The following is a 24,745-nucleotide window of genomic DNA, read 5'->3' on the forward strand; positions in this document are numbered from 1 at the left end:
TTCTAACCTGAGTCTTGCCAAAGGCACTGTGAGCACTGGGTGTCAACAAGGATCAAAGCCCAGTTTTCAGAAGAGATTAGGGCCAGATATTCATGCCCACTGGCTCCCACGTGCACCTTCTCTTGAAAATCTGGACCCTACGTGCATGAGGTGTTTGGCCTTTGTTCTCAGTAAGACTTTCTGAGAAAGGCACCCCCTCCTCTCCACCCAAGAAAAGGGAGAAGAAAATTTTAGCAAACAGAGAAAACATGCATTTCTACAACCCCGTCTCTCAAAAATACCTTCAGGCATTCCAGCGAGCCTTTGCATGGAGACTAAGGACTCCCACCCATATGGAGAATTTAACCCAGACAGGGAACAACTGGGGCTGAAATTTGCATAACTAGACAGTGGAACTCATTGTTACTGGATGCGGCTAAGGCCAAAAACTTAGGAAAAATCAAAGAGGGATGGGATATGGATATGGATAACCAGAATATCCCAAGTTATAACGGTTAATGTTAATATATTTTTGGAAGGGATATTAAACTTCCTGCATCAGGCCTTAAACCAATCTCTAATTATGATGAGACCTTCATGGTGGGGGGGGGGCAGAAATCTGCTATGGTGGGGTTTCCTGCACCTTCCTCTGTGGCATCTGGTGCTGGGCACTGTCTGAGACAAGATCCTGGACAAGATGGATCATGGGTGTGATCCAGTCTGGAGTTTCCTATGTCCCTAATTGACATATGATCACCAAACTCTTTTCCCAATGCAAACCACACCCTCTAGCTTGCCCAGAGCTCGAATGATTAGATACGCCCACATGAGCCCTGCTTTGGTTGGGATGCTGTCCTAACTCGGTCAGCTGGGCGTTTCCTCTGGATTCATTCCGGTGGCTGATCTTTGCCTGGGTTCTCCCGTCCCATCTACGCCCTGATGAAAGATACACCTGGGCCATCATGCTGCCAGCCCGTGCACCTGGCATGGGGCCGGGCTTGCTGCAAAGCTCTCTGGACCAGCCTTTGGAGATAGAAAGATGGAGGGGAGGGATAGCTCAGTGGTTTGAGCATTGGCCTGCTAAACCCAGGGTTGTGAGTTCAATCCTTGAGGGGGCCATTTAGGGATCTGGGGCAAAAATTGGGGATTGGTCCTGCTTTGAGCAGGGGGTTGGACCAGATGACCTCCTGAGGTCCCTTCCAACCCTGATATTCTATGATTCTAAGACAGCCTCTCTCCATGTGTGAATGCCCCAGTCTGGCAGCTCCAGACAGCTCTGGGTGTTGTCAGTGCAGATGGCCTCTTGCCTGCCCACCCAGCTGGAGAAATGCCTATGGTGGGAAGACTGTCAGGAAAGGCTGGGAGACAATGACAGATATGGAAAAGAAGGATCGTGTGTGGAAGGGTCATGGGTTACCCTGTGATCAGACAGCGAGAGGGTATTCAGAACCAGGAGGCAGCCACTTGGGCATCTTGTAGCTTCTGAACAGGACAGAAAAACATGGACACATTACGTTTTGGGCTAACGATGCATCTCACTGTCCCTCCGTTTATCTGCCTTCTCTGATCATACTCTGCAGTGCTCTCCCAGGCCTGGGCTAAGTAAGATTTGGCCCCACACCCCCACACAAGGGAGAGAACCCACCGCATGAACCACCCTGCACTCTGCCATTCCAGCCTCTCCTTTGCTTCCTCTGACTGACCACCAGTCTGCACGAACAGGCACAGGGCTGGGAGATCCTGAGTGCGAATCCTGGCTCTGACACCGACCGCTCTGTGCTCTTGGGCTCAGACACTTTGGCCCAGATCCTCAAAGGTCTTGGGGCTCCTAACTTCCATTGAAATCAACAGGCATTAGGTACCTAAGCACCTCGAGGAGCTGAGCCTTTGCCTTGTCAGATAACACAGAGCTGGAATGAGGCAATGGCCAATGTTTCCAACCGGAGGAGCCACAGCTTAGTCTCCAAAATCCATATTTAGCTACAGATTTCAGAAATGCCTCTGGGATGTAGGCACACAAATCCCACTCAAGTCAATAGGACCTTTGCTCCTAACTCACCTGGGCACTTTTGTAAAACCCACCTACATTCAGCCACAGGGGCCTTACTTGAAGCCCCTATTTTTGATCCTTCAGGCCAGTGTCTGTCGAGCACTGGGGATGTATAAAGCACTAGACAGAGGCTACGTCTTTATTACCTGCTCTCAGGCCGTAACGTGAGCAGCCCTGGCCTAGAATGCAGCGTGGCGAGTGGTGGAGAAATCCAGCATGGTCTAGTGGATTGAATATGGGGCTGGGGACTGGGGATTCCCAGGCACTGCCCTGCTGTGGGTGAGGATGGCTAATGACCTGCTCCGGGGTGCGATGTACTGGGTTGCAGTTGGCCTAGCTCCGGTGGCCTCTTAGGACCATGCAATGCTGGAGAGCAGTGTGCCTAGACTGGAGTGTATGGTGTGGGCTTTGCTAGGGGAGAAACGGTCCCCCCCACCACACTCAGGAAAGCAGCCTCCTCCAGAAGGACATCACTCACCCTTGCTCCTCCATCATCTCCTGCAGCTCCATGCACTTCAGCTCCACCCGCCGCTTCCGCTCATGATCCAGGATCTCCCGGTGAGCCTTCTTCACCAGGCTGGGCTCCACCAGCCGTGACTCCTCCTCTGGCTTGTGCCAGGTGCCGGAGGCGCCGGGTTGGGGAAAGCCATTGGCCGCCTCCTGGGGGGAAGGCATCTTGGCCCCGTTGTTATAGAGGGCCATCCCAGCGTGCGCCCACCAACTCCGCAGCCCCTGCGAGGGAGAGAAACAAATTCATGGTAAGTCATTTCCAGCTTCCCTCTCCCCAACCAGGAGGAAGGAAAAAATATACAGCTGAGCACTAAGCCACTCTGCCTAATTAATACTGACAGCTTAATGGGGGACGAGCTGTTCTAATCTGCTTCTCAGCACTTTGGGGACGGACGCCGGCAGCCAGGCAGGGCAGCTGCCGTTAAGGCAGAGAGAGAAGGAGATTCTAATCCAGGAGGGGTCCTGGAGCCATGGGGATGCAAATGAAAGGACACTGCGCAGTGGGCACAGATCCCATGTCATCCAGCAATAAAAGCATCACGTGAAAGACCCTCCTTCAACAGGGGATCCCATCCCTGGACCAACTGCAGTGAGGTCCAACTTGGACGGCTTTAGAAAGTGAGGCCCTACTCAGCAAAGAGACTGCAGAAATGGCATCTGGGTTCATCGTGTCAACAGGATTTCCAGCTCAAACCTGATCCGTTTACTAGCAAATGCCTGGGATCTGAGAGTCAAGCTGGGTTCTTTTCTTTCTTGCACATCATCACCAGTAATCAAGGTTCTGCTGGCCAAACCATGCCGTCGGTGACATCTATGCAACCCCACTATCTTCCTATTTGCCCTGGATCACAACTCTGCAGCCGCCACCCCCATATCTAAACCAGGATTCCATGTAGGGTTTAACTGGTTGGAACTTTGCCAACAATTCTGCTGCTGATGCCTCAGGAGGGCCAACAGGAATGAAATGTAGCCACAACCCATTTTGGTTCCTCAAGCCAGCAGATCCGACTGATGCACACAAGGAAGCAGGTCTCTGGAACGAGGAGGTGTCACTTAATATAGCCCCTCGTTAGAGGAGAGCTGCATTTCAAATAGCACCACAAGACCATGGTCACCTACCCCTGGAAAATCTAAGAAGAGCTGACCCAGCTGGGATTCAAATCTGTATTCACAGTAAGGCAACCCACGTGCTTATCACTGTAGCCAGATTTATAATGTGGCTCTTCTGTCTCCCTGTGGAGGCTGGACCGTGCACTATTGCCTAAGAGCTACAGAGCTGGTTGTTAAGATCACATAGCAGCGGCTCTCGCTTTTCGAGCCAGAAGTCCCGGGTTCAGCGCTAACAGACAGCCAGAGCAGGGGGGTGGTTACACACCAGTCAGTCATCCCCTCGGGTAGTGGTGGCATTCAACCTGCTTCAGAACTGCTTCCCCGCATCTTAATTTGATCCTTCCTTTGGTAAAAGGAGTTTGGTCACTGGCTTCAAGGGAAGCCAGATTCAGCCGTCTCCGAGAGCTCTGATACAATTCTACCCTCCTCCCCACCCTCGCCCAAGACATGCAGCTTGAGAAGAGGTCTCTCTGCACTGCTGAACCAAGCCATTCTTTTGATTCCCTGGCGGTAGCAAAGCACCATCAGTCCTTGGGTCATCTTGTTGAACGGGATTATTTCATTAAACACAAGCTCAAAGGGTGCATTTTGCACAAGTCTAGGTGGTTCTATGATGGCCACTTTGCATCCTCACTGCAGGAAAACCCCAGCCGCGCTCCTCAGCTAATGAAAAGGTTTGCGAGAGCTGGGTGTGCTGGGAGGAAAGCCACAGCTACCTGCAAGCTGAGACAACGATTAGGTACCGATAGTGAATTACCAGGCACCTGTGCAGCCTCCAATATCCCTAGAGCCTGTCGATGAAATCTGGCTACTGCATGTCTCTTGGGAAGTAGGTTATGAAATTAAGTACAAAACTTAATTATTCGTATCAGGTTCCCATTGCAAAAAGCCTTGGGGGTGCAGTTTGCATGGCTTAGAAAAAAGGAAGGAACATCTCCTCAGTACAGGGAGCGAGTACCCCATAACCCCCTGCAGGCTCCCCATAGTTAGGAGGACAGAGACAAGGAAACCTGCTGAGCAGTCTCAATGCATGAGTTCCAGAGCTGGGACAAAGAGGCTCCCCTCCGGCCCTAGAATGCGTCAGTCTGGTTTGCGCGTCCACCGCTTTGCAGCAATGCATTGTGGGGAAATTGAGGGCGCTGGCCCGGAACACCTCAGTGTCACCGAGCTGAGCATCTGGCCCACTCAGGCAGATGCATCAGTGGCTCTTGCTGCTGCGCCCTGAGCACCCGGGAGCAGAGAGGAGCCCAGCACAAGCCCCAACTTGTGGCCCACTTTGCCAATGAGCAGAGAGACGCCCACTACTGAGGGGGCGGTTAAACCCCCACTGACTTCAATGGCCGTGGAGTTCTCTCCCCCCACGGCGAATGGTTCTTCTCCTTCAGAGCCTGACCTCGGCTAGACCTTAGGAGCCCACGGCTCTGGCCAGGAGCCCACACTCCAGTCATTTCCTTCCACCCACCGGCACAAGAGGGGAAACCACCCCCTGGAGCCTGGAGGGAGCAACTTCTCCAGGCTGCCTTGGCCAGCCGCTGTATCCCCTGCTTCCTAAGGGAACCTGCATCCGGGCGCCCACCCTGGCAGGCTACTTGGGAACGAATGGGAGTCCTGGTTCGGGTGCCCTGGGGCACACTGGGACTGCCCCGCTGCGAGAGGGTGATCAATGATCAACAGATCCAGGCAGGAAATGGCCAAAACCATTCAGATACCATGCCCTGAGCGCACTGGGGGCCTGCCTAGAGAGGTCAGTAGGGCTCTGCATCTCAGAGATGGCACAGCTGGGCAGGCCAGGCCCAACTCCCCGACTAGCCCAGTGCCCCTTCTCTAGGTGCAGGAGATGCCAGTGCTAACCCCGTTTCCAGCTCCCTTCCCCACCCAAAGGGCACTCTGCGTGGCCTTTTCTCCTTGGCACGGAAATCATACTCGTGGGCACAATTTAGCCCCATACATGTGCCAGTTAAGAACAGATTACGCTAATGGGATCTGCTCCCTCTTTCTGTCTGTTCCCCCACAGAGCTCTGAACTTGTACAGTCATCTCTTTACATATGGGTAACAAACTGAGCCACTTGTCTTTCCGGAGTAGTTAAAGCACCGGTCTGGGATGCCAGAGAACTGGGCACTATTCCCAGCAATGCCACAGAAGCCATTTGTGACCCTGGGCAAGTCACTGCCCTGCTCTGTGCCTCAGTTTCCCCCTTTGTACCAGTGGGGGTCCACGCCTGGGCGCAGGACTGGTATAGGGGGCTGGTGTGTTTCAAGGTGGGGGGAGGTATCCCCTGGGGTTGGTTCCCTCCTTTCAAGGCCCTTGTGCCCTGCCCAGGGGTTGTAAAGCGCCTGGCAGAATGGAGACTGGGGGTGTAATTCACCCCAGGAGTGGGTTCTGGGTCAGGACCACTGGGTTTGGCCTGCAGGCCCTGGCATGCTGCTCCCTGGCAGCGTGGCTCCAGACCATGCACGGGGCACAGGGACAAGTGGCAGCTACGGGGCTCGTTAACTGCTCCAAGTTTTGTTTGCGAAGGGTCAACATCCAGAGCTATTTTAATTCACTCGATCTAATGTACTGCCCGTTGCCAGGCAACGTAGCCGTCTGTTGCGGCCTGTGCGGAAGCTTTTAAGGACCTCGCTGGATGTGGAAGTGTGGGGAGGCTTGGGGGGGGGGGTTGAGAAACACGGCTCCGACCCTGTGCAGAAAAAGCCGTCCCCAATGCCCACTGCCTCCCCTCAGCCGCCCCTGCCCATTCGAAGGGGTGGGGGGAGCTCCAGGGCCTTGTGCCCAGAGATGCTGGCTGCCACGGGCACTCTACCAGGGGTAGGCGGGGAGGGCAAGGTGTGGGGGGGCCCGCCTCCACAGGCTCTTATTGCCTATGGACAGCACAGGGCTATGGGAAAGCGCAGCATGAAGCCAAGCTGGACACCACCACAATCTAAACAGACAAAGGTCCGGAAGAGAAGTAGAGGCACAGAATGGAAAAGTGCTTGACCAAGGTCATGCAACACAAGGCAGAGACTCCGGACTAGAGCACAGCTCTCCTAGCTGCCAGCCCTGTGCCCTACCCACTAGCCCCTGCTGCACGTGCTGCCTTGTTGCCCAGGGGCCCTGAAGAAGCCTGGAGCTCCGCCTCCTAAGGGGAATCACTGGGGTGCATACCACCTTTTGGGGGAATTTCCTTAATGGCTCCCAGCATGCATGGGGACCACTGCCCCCACGCCCCGGTGGGCAAAGCGCCTCTGATCACAGCTCTGCGGAGGTGCCCCGTACCATGGTTGGATCCCTACATGTGGGGGCATGAACTGGAGTGGGCCAGATCCACAGCTGGTGTAAATCAGCTTAACCACACCGCTTAGCACTGGGGTCATACGGAAGGCCACCCTTCCTCTTGTGCTTGGAGCCAAGAAAATCTTACCTTGGCCCGTAACTGCTTTGTTGGGCGGATGGAGGCAGACGGAATCCAGCCTAGCTTGTTCTAACTCGACTAGCCAGAATGAAAAGTTTCCTGCTCCTGTATCTCTCGTGAGTGATTCTCGTCTCAAGAAAAGCTTTTATCTAGTTTATTTGATCATCAGATATTAACTCATGCCTGGGATGCTCCTAGAGCCTGGAAAGTGCAGCTGGAGAGGGGAAGCCACAGCAGGTAGCTGAAAATTCAGAGGTTCTCATGCAACATGAGGTGAGAATTAATGGCTTGACTTTTTCAGCAGCTCAGCACGCTGGCTGCGTGGCTCTGAAAAAATCTGGCCCTACGTGATCGGCCAGTTGAGTCGACAGCAGAGATGGGAACTGAGTCCACAGCTGCAGGATGGATTAGATGCCCTCTTGAGGTCCCTTCCAGCCCTATGGTTCTACAAGCCACAAGCCTCCTGCGAACCAGCCATGCATTCAGCTCCAAACACCAGGGTCTAGCTCATCCCCTCCTTCTCTCCTCACACACAGTAGCACCCTCCAAAGACCCACATTCACAGGAGACAACAGCTGTTGGATGGAGGACACAGGCGCCTCCGAAACAGCCGGTGGCCTGTGCATTAACTCACGCCTCACGCTTTGATTCCAGGACTGCTGAAAATGACTGGTGAACCCCAGGCCCCAGTTCACATCCGCCTCTCGCACACAGCCGCGGCACTTCTGCTCCCTTCCAGCCCCCGTCCTGAAGCTGTCTCCCCTTGGCCGGGCTGGGAAGATGGGCAAGAGGCGCTCATGTCTGGGGAGGCAGTGGAAGTCCGGGCCAGGCTGCTCTGATGAAGATTAATTGCCGGTGAAATGGCCCAGCTGTAACGCGGCACCCAACCTGCTTCCAAAATTTCGCCTACTGCTGGGGAAAGCAGCTACGCTAATGAGCTAATCACTCATGGGGGAGCAGTACATCCAACCATGTCAGCTTCAGGAAGACCTAGAGGAAGCTTATCTGGGTGATGGCAGCCTCTCACTGGGGCTTGGAGCCAGCCATCTTCTCAGAGCAATTCACTGCAGTTCCAGGGCTACGATCGAGAGAGGGGAAGCATCCCCTGCCCCCACCCCTAAATCTCAGGGGCTCAGGTGCAATCGGATGGTCCCCAGTCATTTGCTGTCCAAGTGGAAAAGCGTACTGGTGTGGTCTGCTGGATAAATGCCCTCAAACAAACATTTTACAGATGGGGAAACTGAGGCACAGAAAGGTTAAGTGACTCAACCAAGGTCACAGAGCGAGGCAGTGGCCAAGAGCCACTAGACTGAAGGAGGCTTAACTCTAACCACTAGATATGCTCCCTGAAACCTTTGATCTCTAACAGCACCTGTTTGGAGTTCACTTACCAGGCAACCCCCTGGTACAAGACATTTACAAGACATTTCTGAGACAGTATTGAGCCCAAGCAAAGCCAGGAGTTCTGCAGGGCACCCCTAAACTCCACGCTGCTACAGTGAATGGGCGAAATACATATGAGCAGGTCCACTGGAGTCTATAGATGCATGCTATTGAGTGACAACTCCAGGAGCTGCCTGGTTTGATCCCCAGGGCAAAGGGATTAAAGGGCCAAGAGATCTTGCTGCATCTGATCCTCCAGACCCTCTGGGAATCGCACGGAGGACCATTTGCCCCTCGGGCTGCAATGCCAAGTGCCTCACAGCCCATCCCTTCTCTGTCAGCTGATTGTAAACCCACAGAGACACCCCCCCCCTTCCTTGTAGGCTCTGACGTGACTGCATCAGCCATGGACGCGCCATGGCTCCACTTTTTAGTGCACGGGTCCCATGGGGCCACACCTGCCGCTACTTTGATTCAGACCCTCCCCCAGGTGGAGCTGAAGACTCAGACGGGGGCGTCCCTCCCTCGGGTCCAGCGCTCACTCGGTGCCTCGGCAGGGCACCAGGGATCTGTGCCGAGGGAGGGGCTGTCTCTTTGGGGAGCGTGAGGTCACTGAAGTTCCCATGGCAAGTCTTCTGCCAGTGTGTGTGTGTGTGGGGGGGGTTGCTAAAGGCCCAGTGGGGTCGGCTTTAGGTGCCCCAAGCAAGGCCCCCATCCCGGATATTCCTCCTTTCCCCCATGAATCCTCTGAGTCTACCCTCCTGCATCTAGTGGAGCGCTGCTCAGGATGGGATGGACGGGAGTGGAACCCCTTCTCCCCCACTCCTTTCGGTCCCATCAGCCCCAGGACCCCTATTGCACGTTTCTGTGCCCCCCAGCCAGCGGCTCGGTCAAATCCCAGCCCTGGTGGTTTCTTTCCACCTGTCCACATTCGCCCTGTGGTTTCCATGAGATACGCTGCCCTTCCTTCCCTGTCCTACACTGTCAGCTGGGGTCGTCGTGCGCTGTTCAGCAGTGGCCAGGCCCCACCCCAGAAGTGGCTACAGCTCGGCTGCTGCTGTTGTATGTATTGCAGCAGCACCTAGCAGCCTCAGCTGGGGTCAGGGGTCAGTGACTTGCCCATGTCACACAACAGGGGCAGGACACCAGCGCTCCTGAATCCCAGCCCACTGCCTTCCCCACTGCACAACAGCCGGCTCAGTCCCCCTCCTAGTTTGGGAAGCACTTAGAGAGGCGAGGCGCTATTCAAGCAAGAGCCATTATTCACCGAGCCCAGTATGGACTGTTAACGGCTGGAAGAGCCTTTGAATAGCCGACGCTGGGGCAGAGGTGAAAAAGGCACACGTGTATGTGTAAGCGATTCTACGCGGGCCACACAGCCGGCTATGAACAGGCTTGGAATTGCCGATCGCTGCTCAGCACTCCTAACCCACAGGGCAATGGTTCCCAGGCCAAAGCGGGTGCCCAGGGTCTCCCTGCAGCCCCACCCTCCTCCCCGGCATCTGGTTTCCATGGGAGAGCAAAAGCCCGTGAGAGAAGAACACCACTTCTGGTTTATCACTCTCTCGCTCCTCCCCTCTTTTCTCTCCTGCTCTTTCACCTTCACGTGTCCCTGTCTCCTTCCTCCACCATCAAATTCCAGTCGTTTTTTTTCCCCCTCCAAAAATAACCAGCAGTGCCCTCAGCCGGAATGAGAAACCTGGGTCTTGGCTAACATTCTCGCAGGCCGAGGAGGAGAGACATAAATACCTTTGGATCCAGGATGCCCTGATTCAATCAGGCCAATGAGAGGCTCAGCCTGGGCATCTATGCAGGTTGTGACATTCTGCATCCACCACTGCGTTAAGCTCAGATCGGACTTTTCCTGGTTTGAAAGTCAAGCTCTTGTCTTCTGGGGAGCAATATCACACTTGTCTTTCCTACCCACAACTCCAGCAGGACCCAGGAAGCAGAGCCGAAGGGCCTTGCCTTGTCTGGACAACGGGGAGTCAGCCTGTACATGCGGATCTAGGCAGCGCTCTCCAGTGATTAGATCCAGGAGTTCTGTGGCCTGATTTTCAAAAGAGCAGCAAGCCCAGCATCTCCTACTGGTGGGTGCTTATTTAGGTGCCTAAATTGAGATTTAGGGCTGTAAACTTTGGGCATCTAGTTTTCCAGATCCCAGCCCTGAGTTCTAGTCCTGGCTCTGCCAGGAGTGATCTTGAACAAGTCAGTGCCTTGCTCTGTGCCTCAGTTTCCCCATCTATACAATGGGGATAATAATACTTAGCCACTTTTTGTAAAATGCTTTGGGATTCTTGGCTGAAAAGCCCTATCTGAGTGCTTCATGCTCACAGGATATATTGTTCTCCTTAATAATCAAATGAAATCTGCAAACGGGGAGTCTTTGCTTTGCCTTTGACGTTCAGTGATTCTTTCTGTTGCCAAAGAAGTCTCCAGAAATGGAGAGGTCTGACATAGCAAATAATCAATGTGATTCTCAGAGGTCAGGTGCTCCGCACTCTCTGCTAATCAAGGCCCCTTTAAGGCATCACAAATCACGCAGTGAAAAATGGAGGCACCTCGCCTCTTTTACAAATCTCGGCTGAAACCCTTTGTGATTCCTTGGGACGGACGCAAGCCCCGTTTGGACAATCCCCAGGGGTCAGCCGTGCAATCCTTAGAGCAGGCCCAGCTCCCTCACTGGGTGTCTACACGGGTCTGAGCTCAGGTGGCTAGTCTGAGCCTCTGGCCTTGCAGCAATGTCCATGCTACGAATGCACTAGCTTGAGCCCTGCTAGCTCATGCCTGTCTACCCAGGGTACTCCTAGCTGCAGTGTAGACATTCCCAGGGATGTCCCCTTATAACCATTTAGCATAGGCACCTCTCTCTCTGTCTCCCCACATCTATCCATCCCTATATCATCTAATCTACCTAACCCAGTGGTTCTCAAAAAGGGGTACGTGTACCCCCGGGGCTATGCAGAGGTCTTCCGGGGGGTACATCAACTCGTCCAGATATTTGCCTAGTTTTACAACAAGCTACATAAAAAGCATTCGTGAAATCAATACACACTAAAATGTCATGCAGACAATGACTTGTTTATACTGCTCGATATACTCTACACTGAAATGTAAGTATGATATTTATATTACAATCGATTTATTTCATAATTACATAGTAAAAATGAGCGAGTCAGCAATTTGTCATGAATAGTGCACATGTTTACGTCTGATTTTGTAAGCAAGTCATTTTTAAGTGAGCTGGAAATTGGGGGGCATGAAAGACAAATCAGACTCCTGAAAGGGGTACAGTGGTCTAGAACAGTTGAGAACCACTGATCTAACTTCTCATGCCACCCCATCACTGTCGGGTCTAGAGACACGATGCTATAAAGTTCTGGGGAATTTTAAATGAGAACACCAGACATTGGCATCTTTCCACAAGTGCAAAAGTCACTTCATTGTCAGCTTGAGTCTTGACATCATCACCTGAAATGCCACATGCTAGGACTTTTCTGCCCTCGCAGCTGGGCTGGGAAGGGCAGAGCTGGCCCTATATCTGTGTAGTGGGAGCTGTCCACAGGGTTGCAGTGCTGAAAGCATCGGAGGAGAACTGAATGGAGGTACCTGCGTTTTAAAGCCAGATGTTATTAGATGTACCTGGTCATGAGAGACCTTGGGATAGCTACTTTCACGGAGGAGACAGGCTCCCCAAACCGGCTGTGTAAGGCCACAGCCTCCTGCTGCCTTCCTTCCTGGGAATTACTTATGAGTTCTCCTGGGACTGAAAGTCACTGCAGCTCGAATGGTTCTGGGACACATGCTAAAGCAAGTGCCAAGCAGCCTTGCACAGTGGTTAGAGAGAGGATCGGGCGTTGGGATGAGTGATGCAAACAGCACCTGTGTTGAAGCTCAGATACACTTGAAATCTGCTCTGGCTGGAGTCTGATCTGTTTGCAAGCCATTGATAGGCCACTCAGGGTCTGTGCCCATAATGTTCAGGGAAGCTGGATAGGGATTTTGGGGTCTCTCTCTGGGTAGCTGAGATCTTGCTGAGTCTTCCCATCACCGAGGTCCTTTGAGTACCAACCGTGGTCCCACGGGACGCATCGCAGGGCTCAGTCCAGCATGGCCAGTACTCCCACTCCTGATGTCACCACCCCAGAGCTGGCTTGTGGGGCACAGCGAGATCCAGCTGGGAAGATCAAACCCCAACCTTTTTATGTTGTTACACTTCAGAGCCTGGGAACCCACACAAAGCTGTTCTGACAAAAACCATTCGTAAGCTGGCTCTGCATGGCACTTGGAAGGGTTCACACAGCTCTGCTCTGGACTCCTGGGTTCTATCTCCTGTACTTACAGGGCCCCCTTTGCCATGGAATATGAGCACCTCACAATCTGTGATGTATCTATCCTCACAACACCCCTGGGAGGCAGGGCAGGGCTGTTATCCCCACTGGACAGATAGACACCAAGGCACAGAGACTAAGTGACTTACCCAAGGCCACGCAGTGACTAAGGAAGTGAACCCAAGTCTTAGGCCGATGCCCTAACCACTAGACCCATTCTTCCTCTGTAGGGCCCGCCTCCGCTACAGGCCCATTGTGTGACTTAGAGCAAGCCACTTAGCCCCTGATTCTGCCAGCACGTAAGCAAATGTTCCATTTACTCACCTGAGCACTGCCATTGAAATCAGTGGGACTTACTCACATGAGAAAAGTTAAGCACATGCCTAGGGCCTCTTTGTGTGACAGTTTCTCCGCCTGTAAAACAGGGGGGATAATACGGAGCCCTTTCAGTTTGTTGAACTGATCGTTTTGAGTCCATTCAACATGAAACTGTATTTCCCTATGGTGCTGCATTGCCTCATGGGAATTGTGGGTCAGGTACCCTGAAGCCCCCTTCTCCACTGCGGAACAGGCTGCCTGGCTGGACTACCTCTCCCATGAAGCAATGAGGTCTTCCCTCTGACTGAGCTGCGTGGTACATCATGGGAGATGAAACTCTTCAGTGGAGAGACCATCTTTTCATTATAGGGTTTTTTTAATAGCATCCAGCACAATGGGGCCCTGATCCCTGCTCTGCAATACAGAAATAAATAATAAAGACATGCTTCAAGGAAGACAAGTGAAAATATGATAATACAGCTGGCCAATTACACAATACTAAACTCTGGGGTCAAAATGTATTCTAAAGCCTGCGTCGAATACGACAGTCGTATTTATTTCATGATTCCATCATGGTGAACCTAAACAGTCGTCTTAACTCTATTGCTTATGCACCGGTGTACGCAATCATTCTAGTGCCAGTCAAGCACTCTCTCTCTCTCTCTCTATATATATATATTTATATATATTTAAAGGGCTAGAGGAAAAAGAGGGTACTTGAAAAAATAATTCATTCCCTAACGAGAGTTCCTCAGCTCTGCTTCCCAGTGCAGTCCCTGGGAAAAGTCCCCTCAATCCATCTACACTTCAAGCATCCAGGCTATGATTTGGATATGCTGAAAGTAGGTGCAGTTGGATATGAGCTCCTCCTTGAAAATTAGGGGCTGGCAGTCAGAGCATGGGCTAGTGGCAAGGTAATTTCCCCTAGATGGGCAGTAATCAGATTTGACCTCTGATTCCAGGATATGATTATCTCCAAATAGGAAATAACCATCAGCAGAATAGCCAGCTCTTTCTGTTCTATGTCGGCTCCCCATGACCAGCTCATCACCATTTCATCAGTAGCTCGCAAAGACAGTCAGGATCATTATCCCCCCATAGAGGCTGATCCATGAACCGTTATTATTATTACAATAGGACTCAGAGGCCACCGTCAGGATTAGATAAATATACTGACGCATGCAGAGAAGCAAGTTCTCTTCATGTACCAGTATCTGTATGCCTGCATCTGTAATTTTCACTCCATGCATCTGAAGAAGTGGATTTTGTACCTGTGAAAGCTTATGCCTAAATAAATCTGTTAGTCTTTAAGGTGCCACCGGACTCCTTGTTGTTTCTGTGGATACAGACTAACACGGCTACCCCGATACTTGACAAAAATCCATGAAATTTTGCCTCCATAGAACTTTGTGATAGCGAAATTCTTCTTACAGTGCATTGCTAGGCAAGCAGCCTGACCAGCAGCACACTGAACCCCAGAGATGAACACAGGATAGATAGATAGATAGATAGATAGATAGATAGATAGATAGATAGATAGATAGATGTCCACCGTCTGATTGAAGTCAATGGGTCTTGTCACTGATGATGCAAAGCTTTGTAGAGACGCCAGATGCTTCTGGCGTTTCTCTAGGTGGGTTCCCCACCCCCACCTCCCATTCAGATGCCTCTCTGGGAGCCTCGTTCCGATCTCATTGGTACTTGTGTAAATCAGAAGTAAACTCACTGAAGCCAATGCAGTTACACTGGTGGTGTAAAACCACAGTCAGCGAGATCAGCACCTGGCCCTTTTGTATGTTAGTGGGACCATCTTGTCCCGTTTGCTCCCTTGAATTCAAGGGGACAGTCAAGCCTGGGGGCGTGCATAGCGGAATGGGGGGGAAGTGCTGATGCAGGGGTGTTTCTGGGGCGAGCCGCTGGGGAGCGAGAGGGAACCGGTGTGGTTGTGAGGGAGAACAGGATTCGGGAAAGAGAGGAGGAGCATTAATAGAGACAGAAAGAGAGAAAGTGAGAAAAGAAAAAAGAGAAAATGAAAGAGGGAAAAAGAGGCATGAATGAGAGACAATAGAAATGTGAAGGTGAAAGAAAGAGTGACCAAGAGACAAAGAACCCACCCCCACTCCAAACATACATGCCTCAACAGAGTCCACTTTCCGAGGCAATATTTCGATGCACTCAGATTCAGAGACAAGAGGGACGCCCTATCGCCAAGTGAATACAAATCAGCCACTTGCAGCCAGGTCCTGCTGCGTGTGTTGCTAATTCCCTGAAGCCCACCTGCTTTCCCTGCAGTTGTATGGAACACGGGAAGAGTCTCCACTGGCTCAGATTTACCTCCCAGCGACTCTGAAACTTACCAACCTGCCCAAATCCCTCTAATTGCGGAAACATCGCTTGGATCCCAACCACCAGATGTCCTACCTGTCCCCATACATTTTAATCTGTCAAGGTGACATGGGAATACATTTCCCATCTGTATTTTGTCATGTTTTACCCAGCGGCCATTGGTACAGTCAGCCCTCCTGAAAGCCTGTGCAATGTTATTTGTGCAAGTATCACCGAATCATTTCACAGACGGATGAAATCGTGCTCCCTGGGTATGCGGCTTGCCCAGGTAATCTATCCTCAAACAGGAAAAGGTGGGCAAGCTTTGACTTGAATCCTGATGAGACTCCTGGAGTCAGATCCACTAAGGCCCTGATTCAGCGAAGCATGTGCTTAAGTGTTTTGCTGAATAGGGATGAGATTCCTAAAGCTTCGTGCCCACTGGTGTAGATCCTGACTCCTTGGATCCCTGAGGTCCTGCAGAAAGAGCAGGAGATGTTTCTATCACCACCTCAGCTCACATTTCCCCCCTTTCACAGGGAGAGGAGGTGTTAAACCAGTGTCTGGGACAAGCGCTCTGGCTGGGCCCTGAGCAAGCAGGGCCTATTCCTTTTTGGGCTGCCCTGGTTTAGTGCTCCCCCTTGAAACAAGGGAAGTGGTGGCTGCTTTGCACCTGGGGCCTGAGGCCCAAGCCAGCTAGGCCATCGGGCAGGGTTTACAGCTTGTACAAAACCAGCCCTTGGTGTTACCTTCCAGGACTGATAAACCAACTGGAGAACACAGGGGTTGTAAGGCCAGAAGGGATCATTAGCTCACCCAGTCTGACCTCCTGCATGCCACAGGCCACAGAACGCCAGCCAGCTAGGCCCGTATGGAGCCCAGAATCTGCATAGATGTGACTGGGGCTCCGTCTGGCTCACTGCTGTTCAGGGGCAGGGCTCAGGTTCAGATCAGGGATTGGACCAGTTCTCCCTACTGTGATTTTCATACCCCACTGGGGCCCCGGGTGGCTCAGAGCTGGACCAGTTCACTTCTGGAACAGGGCATGAGGCTGAAATCAGGGCTAGCTCAGTTGGGGAGAGGACTGGTGACTGGGTGCATCTCACCTGTCTCTGCATTGGGCCTAACAATACTGCTGCCCGCATCGAGCCCAGATCCCTTTGTTTTTCCGCCATCGTTTCTCTCCACTGCTCAGAGATGCTTGCTATTTTTCTGCAACAAACGCTTCCCCCATTGCTTCCCACAGTGGAAACCAGGTGCAGTCGGCAATTATTCCACCAGCACGGGGGACACAGGGCTGTTTAGCAGGGTCTCCCTATCTATGGAGATCAGGCTCATGACCAATACATTTGCTCTGTCTCCCCTCACTCCCTTTAGCACTGGGATATCAGCACCGGGACTGGTGAACATATGGATGGACTCCAACAGACAGCATCCGTCTATAAATACATGAGCCCCTCAATAGCCAGGAGCTGCCATTTCTACAGAAATCCCTCTGTAACCTCATTGATTCCCACCTGTTTCAGTTCTGAGACTCAATGGGCTTTCATAATGCAGCGAAACTCTCCGGCCAACTCCAGCTCGTCATCTCTGTCGCCTTCAGCTCCGAGCACTTGTAAAACACCCCCTCGGATGCAGCCCGGCTCCACACGGCCTGTGTGTGTCAAATAAGCAATTCGAACCCCGGGGGAGTTTGAAAGGGCGCCTGGAGAGAGAGGCTGGTGCGTGAGCAGAAGGTGGCAGTGTAGACCCCCGGGACGTCAGATGTCAGAGCTGCGCTGACAAAAGGGAGTTCCGCTGCTCAGGGGGCTACAGGGGATGGGACAGAGTTGGGAGATGTTGGTTCTATTCCCAGCTCGGTCACTGGCCTGCTGGGTGTCCTTGGTTCTGTCACCTCCCTCTCTGGGCCTCAGTTTCCACTTTGTCTGTCTCTTCAGTTTAGAGCATAAGCTCTTCAGGGTGGAGACTGTCTCTCACTACATGTCCGTCCAGCACCCAACACAAGAGGGCCCTGATCTCAGCCGAGGCCTCCAGGTTCTACTGAAAGGAAGGATAATTTGCTTCCTGAGGCAGAAGCATCCTTGTGCTGAAGGACAGAAGGGCGTAACCCAGGGAAGAGTGTTAGGCCCTGTGTAATGTGGGCATATTTGCAGCAGTGCAAACCCTGTGGGTAGAAGCCCTGTACCGGGGTGAAATGTGGTAATTTGCCCCATTCATCAGTTCAAATACCTCCAAGACAGACAGGCCCTGACAGAAAATGCCAGGTCAAATCCTAAAGAGTGCTGAGCACCCACAGCTCCCCTTAGCATCCGGAGGCGGGGGGGGATGTGGATGCTCAGAATTTGGCCCATTATGCTTAGAGCATCATGAGTGAGTGACACCCCCAAACTGTGACTGGTCTAGAGATCCCCCCGACCAGGTCCAGCGAGCGAAAGGAGCCCTTGAGAACCACACTCTTAGGCATCATCCAGGACTTTTCTTTTGCAAGGGTGGGGAAAGACAAACCTGTTACGAGAGTACCCCAAAATTTACACGGCTAGTGAAACTGGCGAGAGAGACTGATTTGTCCTTGCCTCACATTTATGATGCAGGCACAAATGGCTGTTTCACCCCGCCACACAATTCTGGTGAATTCTCTCTCTCTCTCACACACACACACACCAATTTTTGCCCCCATGTTTTTGGGTCTGTTCAGTGCATGGAACGGAGAGAAGCTCAGCAAGGAGGGAATCCACCGGACCTGGAACTGAAAGAAAACATCACCTGGATCCCAAAAGAACCCAGTTTCTAGCTTTGCCCAGCTCAGTAACCAGCCTGTAAACAATGCTGGGAAAAGGGGGCTGCTTGGGATTCAAAGTAACCGAAGGCTTGAACTTTAAACTCCCCTCCAGGAGCCCCCATTGAATCAGTGGGAGCAGGATCTGGCTTGAAATGGGCGGCGGGGCAGTTAGTTAGGGGTAGTTCAGAGGCAGGGGTAAATCAGAGGAAGGGTAAACGGGTAATCACAATTCCTCTGCTCTCCTGAGCATGGGGCCTGCCAGCTAGCGGTGCCAGCTACCCCAAAGGGGGCAGGGAGGAGGGAGGGTGATTGCATGGCCCATCGGGCAGCCTACAGGCACAACGCCTCCCAGAGCTCTCCCTGGGGTGGCACAGCCCTGCACCGTTCCCAGCGCAGGCCAGTGCTGCACAGACACAATGGGGCCCTTCATCCGCCATTCGGTGCAATAGCTGCAACCTTCCAACAAGCCCAATCCCCCGATAGCGCTCTTCATTCACAGGCGCGAGCGAGCGGAGAGAAGCTTTGCTCTGGAGCAGCCGGCCAACCCCACTAAAGAGCCTGCCTCCTGCACCGCAGCCCAGCAAGGCCCTGGCACAGAGACATCGGGAGAGGCCCCATCGTGATAAGAGACCCTCAGAGCCTGTGGAATATCCCCGGATTTCCCTCTGCAATAGGCTGCCCCCCACAGTCACTTGTCCCCTGATAACTCTGCCTTCCCAGCCTCCTCTGATTACTTAATTACAAGGCTTTGTTTTTATTGCACTGCTATCAGCAGGCAGCCTCGGAAGGGCAGGCAGCTGTATTTATTGCCTGTCCATTATCTGAGCACGCTCTCAAAATGAAATGAGAAATGCCCTGAAGATCTGTTACACAACAAGCCTGCCCACAGGATTTCATGCACTCACACACAGCCTAATTCTCCTCCTTCACTACACACGCTGCATTCCCCCCTGTTCCCCCCCACACACACACACCGCCCCGCGGCATTTGCTGGGTTTCTTTACACTGGGTGCAGAAAGGGAAGGACAGATCTAGGCAGCAGCGCCAGCCAAAATTCAGAATTTCCATGTGGGAGAAGGCCAGAAGGATCCATCAGATCATCTGGTCTGACCTGTATATCACAGGCCACTAAGCCCAGCCCAGTTAGGCCTGCATTTCAACCCAATAGTCTATATTTAGGCTTGGAAGGATTAGATGGTTATCAGTAAATGTCAATTTCACCTACACACACAAACCCAGGACAAAATATTTCCAGCGATAATCATTGCAATTTACAAAGTAAAGAAAAATGTGGCTTGAGAATGGATCCCGCTTTGATTTAAGGATATTTACTTTGTTCACAATTTACATTTTAATGGTCATAAAGCGTCAGCTTTCGGAATCTTAACATCTACTGCCATTAACATGTCTCTCCGCCCCCAATGTCTGATCCCCCATAAGTTCCTGCAACTGGGAAAATGTAAAGTGATAAAAATAAAGAAAAGTGCTTAAAAGAAACATTGATATTATCCGTCTACATCAAAAGGTAAATAAAAATCAAATTATGTCAAGTCTCCCCACAGTGGCCCTCCAGAGACTAAAAGTTGTGTGCCACAGGCAGAGAATAGGGGGGTGATTTGACTTTTAAGTATATTGCGAAGAGCCAGACAGATGCCCAGTGGGGTTTCAAAAGCCCCGTGGCACCTAACTCCCATTAAAACCTTTTGAAAATAGGGTGTAGGCTCTTAAATTGCTTAGGGTAAGATTGTCAAAAACTCCTAAGTGACTTGCGTAAAGGAATCTCTGGCCAAGCCCTCAACTGAATCCATATTCCTCACCTTATTGTTCAAAATGCTTCAACAGGTTCCTGTGAAATTTGAGCTTGATGTGCACTCATGAACTTGTCAAATCGGTACTTCCTGTGGCAAAGTTTCTGACCAGGAAGGGGGCAGGGTATTCGTGCGTTCTGTGCACTGGACGGGGATTCAGGAGATATGGATTCTGTCTGGGACTTGGCCAAAGATTCCTCTGGGACCCTGGGCAAATCACTTGGGTGCTCTTGAAAATTTGACCCCAAGTGACTTAGGAGCCTAAGTCCCATTTGCAAAAGATTTCAAGGGGAGTTAGGTGCTTCAGGGGGTGGGGGGGGTTGAATACGCCACTAAGAGATTATCTGCATCTTTAGGCACCTAAGTACTTTTAAAAATCCGGCCCCCAGGAGGCTAAGTCCCATTGACTTTCAATGTGACTTCAGCTCATTTTTGAAAATGGCACCTAGGCGCCTCGGTCATTTCAAGGCTTTTGAAAATGTTATTACTGACATTTCCATTGGTAACATGGGGTTAGTAGCACTTCCTTTCTCCCACCCTGCACCCGCCTGGTCTTTTTAGACAGCAAGCTCCGCAGGGCAGAGATTGTTTCTCACGTACCGCCGGGGGGCCCCAGTCTCAGCTGAAGCCTCTGCTTACTGCTGGAATACAAGAAAAAATGAGGAAGGGACTAGGATTCAATAGACGTGGAATGCAGTCCTGGCCATGCCCTGACTCACTGTGGCACCTTGGCCTGGTCACTTCCCCTCTCTCAGCCTCAGTTATCTCATCAGTAAAATGGGAATAACTCAGATTCTGAAGCCAGATCATCTAGTCTGGCCTCCTGCAAAACACAGGCCTTCGGACTTCCCTGAATTAATCCTAATGTCAAGCATAAGGCTACGTACCCACTTGGTAACGTGCTTTGAAATCTGATGATGAAATATTGATGCTACTCCATATTACCACCCCTGCCCAAAGAAATCCAGAATATTATGTTATTATTTACCACAAACAGTGAGAGAACAAGACACGGAGATTTAGAGCAGTAAAATAATTCATATTATATTTCCATAATATTTTTCATACTAGCTAGCTAGATGGGGACATTCGGGGATAACCAGATAGATAGATGGAGGGGGAAATATAGGGCGATCTTGCTAGCTAGGGACACATGGGGATAGACAGACAGACAGACAGACAGACAGACAGACAGACAGACAGATAGACAGATAGATAGATAGATAGATAGATGCAAATCACTTTAGTAAGTGCTCCCCAATATGAGTAAAGGGGTTGTAATCTGAACATTATAAAAATACCCTATGCCTTCACTTCCAATAATGGCTGAGTATGGAAGCTGCATTATTAGAAGGCAGTTTGGGGGAGATGTGAACTGAAAGAGCTTTCGTGGAGTACTTTGGTAGGCGGAATGAGTAACACTCCAACAAGGTCTGAAGGAATTTCTAATGTGGCTTGGGGGAGGGGGTAGACAGGTTGGGGATTTTTCAGAGAGGGTTTGAGGAAATGTAGGAGAAAACTGCAAGGTTCTGGCCAAAGGACATTGTGGGTGCACAAGATCTGATGGAGCATTTAGGTGTATTTCATCCAGAAGTTGGTGTTTGTGATTTAGGAGAAGTTCTGCCAAACAGGTTGTCACAGAGCATTTATGGGGACAGGACTGTCAGTTGCAAGAGCATACATACTCAAGCACTGGACTAGCGGTATCAGAATAGATTATGCGTCTATCTGGTTACGGGGCAGCATTCATCCAAGCAGCGGCCAGCCAGAGACATCTAGGAAGACCCTTCCTGCAGGATCACTGTGATAACCATTCGTTGGCAAATCTGCGCAGTTGTTTGTTTTCATGCTGGCAGGGTAGCTCTGTGCAGGGGCTCAACTGTACATGAATGCAGCTTAGATTGCTCAGATGCCCCGATGGACAGCTCTGGATAACGGAGGTGTTGGACAATTGAGGGAACATTCAATGCAATTCACAGACGTGGGCAGGCATGACCCTGTGTCAGATAAGAGGGAATTAGGCTCAGATAATTGAGGTTGTGCTGGGCTGGTTTAGGTTTATATATAAAGTATCAAGGAGACGTCTGTTTTTCTGCTGAACTCGGTTCACTTTGTTACCACTTCTTCCCATTCACCCCTTCCCCATCTGTCTGATCATATACTTCATCCTGCGTGCGGGGGGAGCAATTAGATGATCTCTTGAGGTCCCTTCCAGCTCAACCTTTCTGGACCCCTGGCCAGCAAGCTCTCCTGGGCAAGGACTGTCTTCTGTGCTATCTGTCTGCGCAGCTCTTAGCACAGCGGGGCCGCATCCTTGACTGGGGATCACCGGTGTAACCACTGTCACTGCTGCCTGAAACTCTCCAGCTGCTGTTCTGCAGCCGGTCAGAACAGCTGATCAGAACGGTCCCTTCCGGCCTTAAAATCTCTGGCTCCAGGCAGCAGAGGGGAATCCTGCAGCATTTGATGAGATACTTGAGCTGAGACTCCCAGAGGTACAGCACAAAAAGGGGCAGAGAGTGCTTCAAAGCACCATTGTGCCGCTCCCCTCCTCCCCCGTCTGGGTTTCTCCGGGGGCGGCATCAATTAGAATAGCCAGGGGTTGCTCTAAGTTGCAGTCGTCCCCCAAGAGCTGCCTATGGGACTCTGGAGATACCCCTCCCACGCTGGCTTGCCCCGTGTGCCAAGGCTTACAATGGGAGCTGGCAACGTAGGGCTGCTTCTGGGTGGCATATGCAGTGCCGTCACCTGGGGGAATTCTGCCCGGGGCTTTAGCAGTGGAGGGGAGAATTTCTCCTAGAGCGGGTCAGGAATTTTCAGACTATACAGCTTTTCGTTGGGGGATGCCAAGGGGTTGAAACTGTTCATGGGAAAGGATCGGCTTTGACAAATAGACTTCTAGACTTTGAGGTCAGACGGGACCATCACGATCACCTCGTCTGATCTCCCGCACATCGCAGGCCACAGAACCTCACCCACCCGCTCCAGTGATGGACCCCCAGCCTCTGGCTGAGTTCCTGAATCCTCAAATCATGGTTTAAAGATGTCAAGTTCCAGAGAACTCACCATTTACACTAGTTTAAATCAGCAAGTGACCCAACCCCCTTGCTGCAGAGGAAGGCAAAAAACCATCAGAGTCTCTGCCAATCTGACCTGGGGGAAAAATTCCTTCCCGACCCCAAATACGGTGATCGGTGAGATCCTGACATGTGGGCGAGGCCCACCAGCCAGACACCTGGGAAAGAATCCTCTGTAGTAACTCAGAGCCCTCCCCACCCAGTGTCTCATCTCCAGCCATTGGAGATATTTGCCGCTTGCAGTCACAGATCGGCTACATCCCAACATAGGCAGTCTTATATCGTGCCCTCCATAAACTTATCAATTCAAAAATGTTTTTTTAAAAAAGGAAACATTCTGAAACGCTTGAAACATTTTGACCTTTTTTAAAGCAAAACGTTTCACTTTTGGTTGGAAATGTTAGGGAATTAATACTTTTTTAAAAGTTTAAAAAACATTTTGAAGGTCGAAATCAGAACAAAACAGTTCGACTTTATCAAGACCAAATGATCTGACTGACCCGATGCAGTTTATTTCAGAGTACCAGTGCCTGAAAATGCTGAGATTTTGATGTTTCATCATGATTCAGAATGGGGAAATATTTCAAAATCTCAAAAACTCACATGGGATGGAACAACCATTTCCCCAGCCAGCTCTGTCCCTCCATTGCTCCTAGCCCTGTCCAGTCATACCTTGGCCCACCGGCCCCATTCCCTTCCCCCTAGACACTGCACCTTTTCTGACTCCCAGGGGCATTTCCGATTCAATTCATTCCACCAGAACTCAAATCCAGTGTCACTGAGACCCCCAGCTGCAGCCCTGGAAAGCGGCAGTCAGGAATGCCCTCGTCTGAAGCCATATTTCTCTCCAGCCTTGGGAGAGGACAGCAGAGCCATTCCTTATTCACAACTCCAGATAATCTACAGAATGAAAAAAACGGATCGATAGGAGAGTAAATCTGCTCAAAGGGGATATTTACTGCTGAGCCAGGCACTGCCTGGATTTGAGATTCAGCAAGACCGTGACGGGGGCAAAACAGTGTTAAGTGAGATGTACAGAACAGCGCAGCTCCATGGCACAGTGTAGCACAGGGTCATGAGACGTTGCGGGGGACCCGGTGAGGAATGAAGCGTTGACAGGTTACCATCATTCCTCACCTTATCGTACCAACTCGATACCCCTAAGCAAGCGCAGCTCCCTGCAGCGCTAGGTGCTGTACGTATGCATTGAAACACTCCCTGCCCCAAAGAATTTACACTCTCAATTAACACAGGGAGGATTATTACCCCCTTTTACAGACAGGAACGGCGAGACTAAGCAACATGCCTGAGGTCACACAAGGAGTGCATGCCAGAGCGACCCTCGCACTTCGACCACAAGCCCTCCCTTCTCCATTCCTGCTACTGGCTGGGTTCTGATCAGTGTTTTACAAGGGACAGGGGAGACAGACCTCTCCAGAAACCTGGGGTGAAATCTGGGCCCCATTGGTGTCAGGGACTAAACTTCACTTGACTTCAGTGCAGCCAGGATTTTGCTACTTGTGCGGCTGCTGCAATGAATCAGCTGTCAGTGATGGCTGGTGGGAGCGGAGGCCACCTGACAGCAGGAGGAGGGGACACATGGGGGCAGAGAGGAGACCGTGCAGGTAGACATGCTCATGGCCACGAAGAGCCCAATCAGCTGTTCTCATGGTGAGCAG

At 51.5% G+C, this 24,745-nt stretch overlaps 1 protein-coding gene across 2 annotated transcripts in view; it reads right to left on the minus strand.

Moving 5' to 3' along the window:
• Window positions 1–24,745, minus strand: part of SRRM3 (serine/arginine repetitive matrix 3) — a 173,163-nt gene that overhangs the window by 87,427 nt on the left and 60,991 nt on the right. For both annotated transcript variants that reach the window (XM_073315243.2, XM_073315245.2), the window contains one exon: window positions 2,508–2,761. In XM_073315243.2, coding sequence (XP_073171344.1) covers window positions 2,508–2,731 — 224 coding nt within the window. In that variant the 5' untranslated portion in view covers window positions 2,732–2,761. The remainder of the gene's footprint in view (window positions 1–2,507; window positions 2,762–24,745) is intronic.

The sequence above is a fragment of the Lepidochelys kempii genome, chromosome 17 (genome assembly GCF_965140285.1).
Source record: "Lepidochelys kempii isolate rLepKem1 chromosome 17, rLepKem1.hap1, whole genome shotgun sequence".
Classification (NCBI taxonomy): domain Eukaryota; kingdom Metazoa; phylum Chordata; order Testudines; family Cheloniidae; genus Lepidochelys; species Lepidochelys kempii.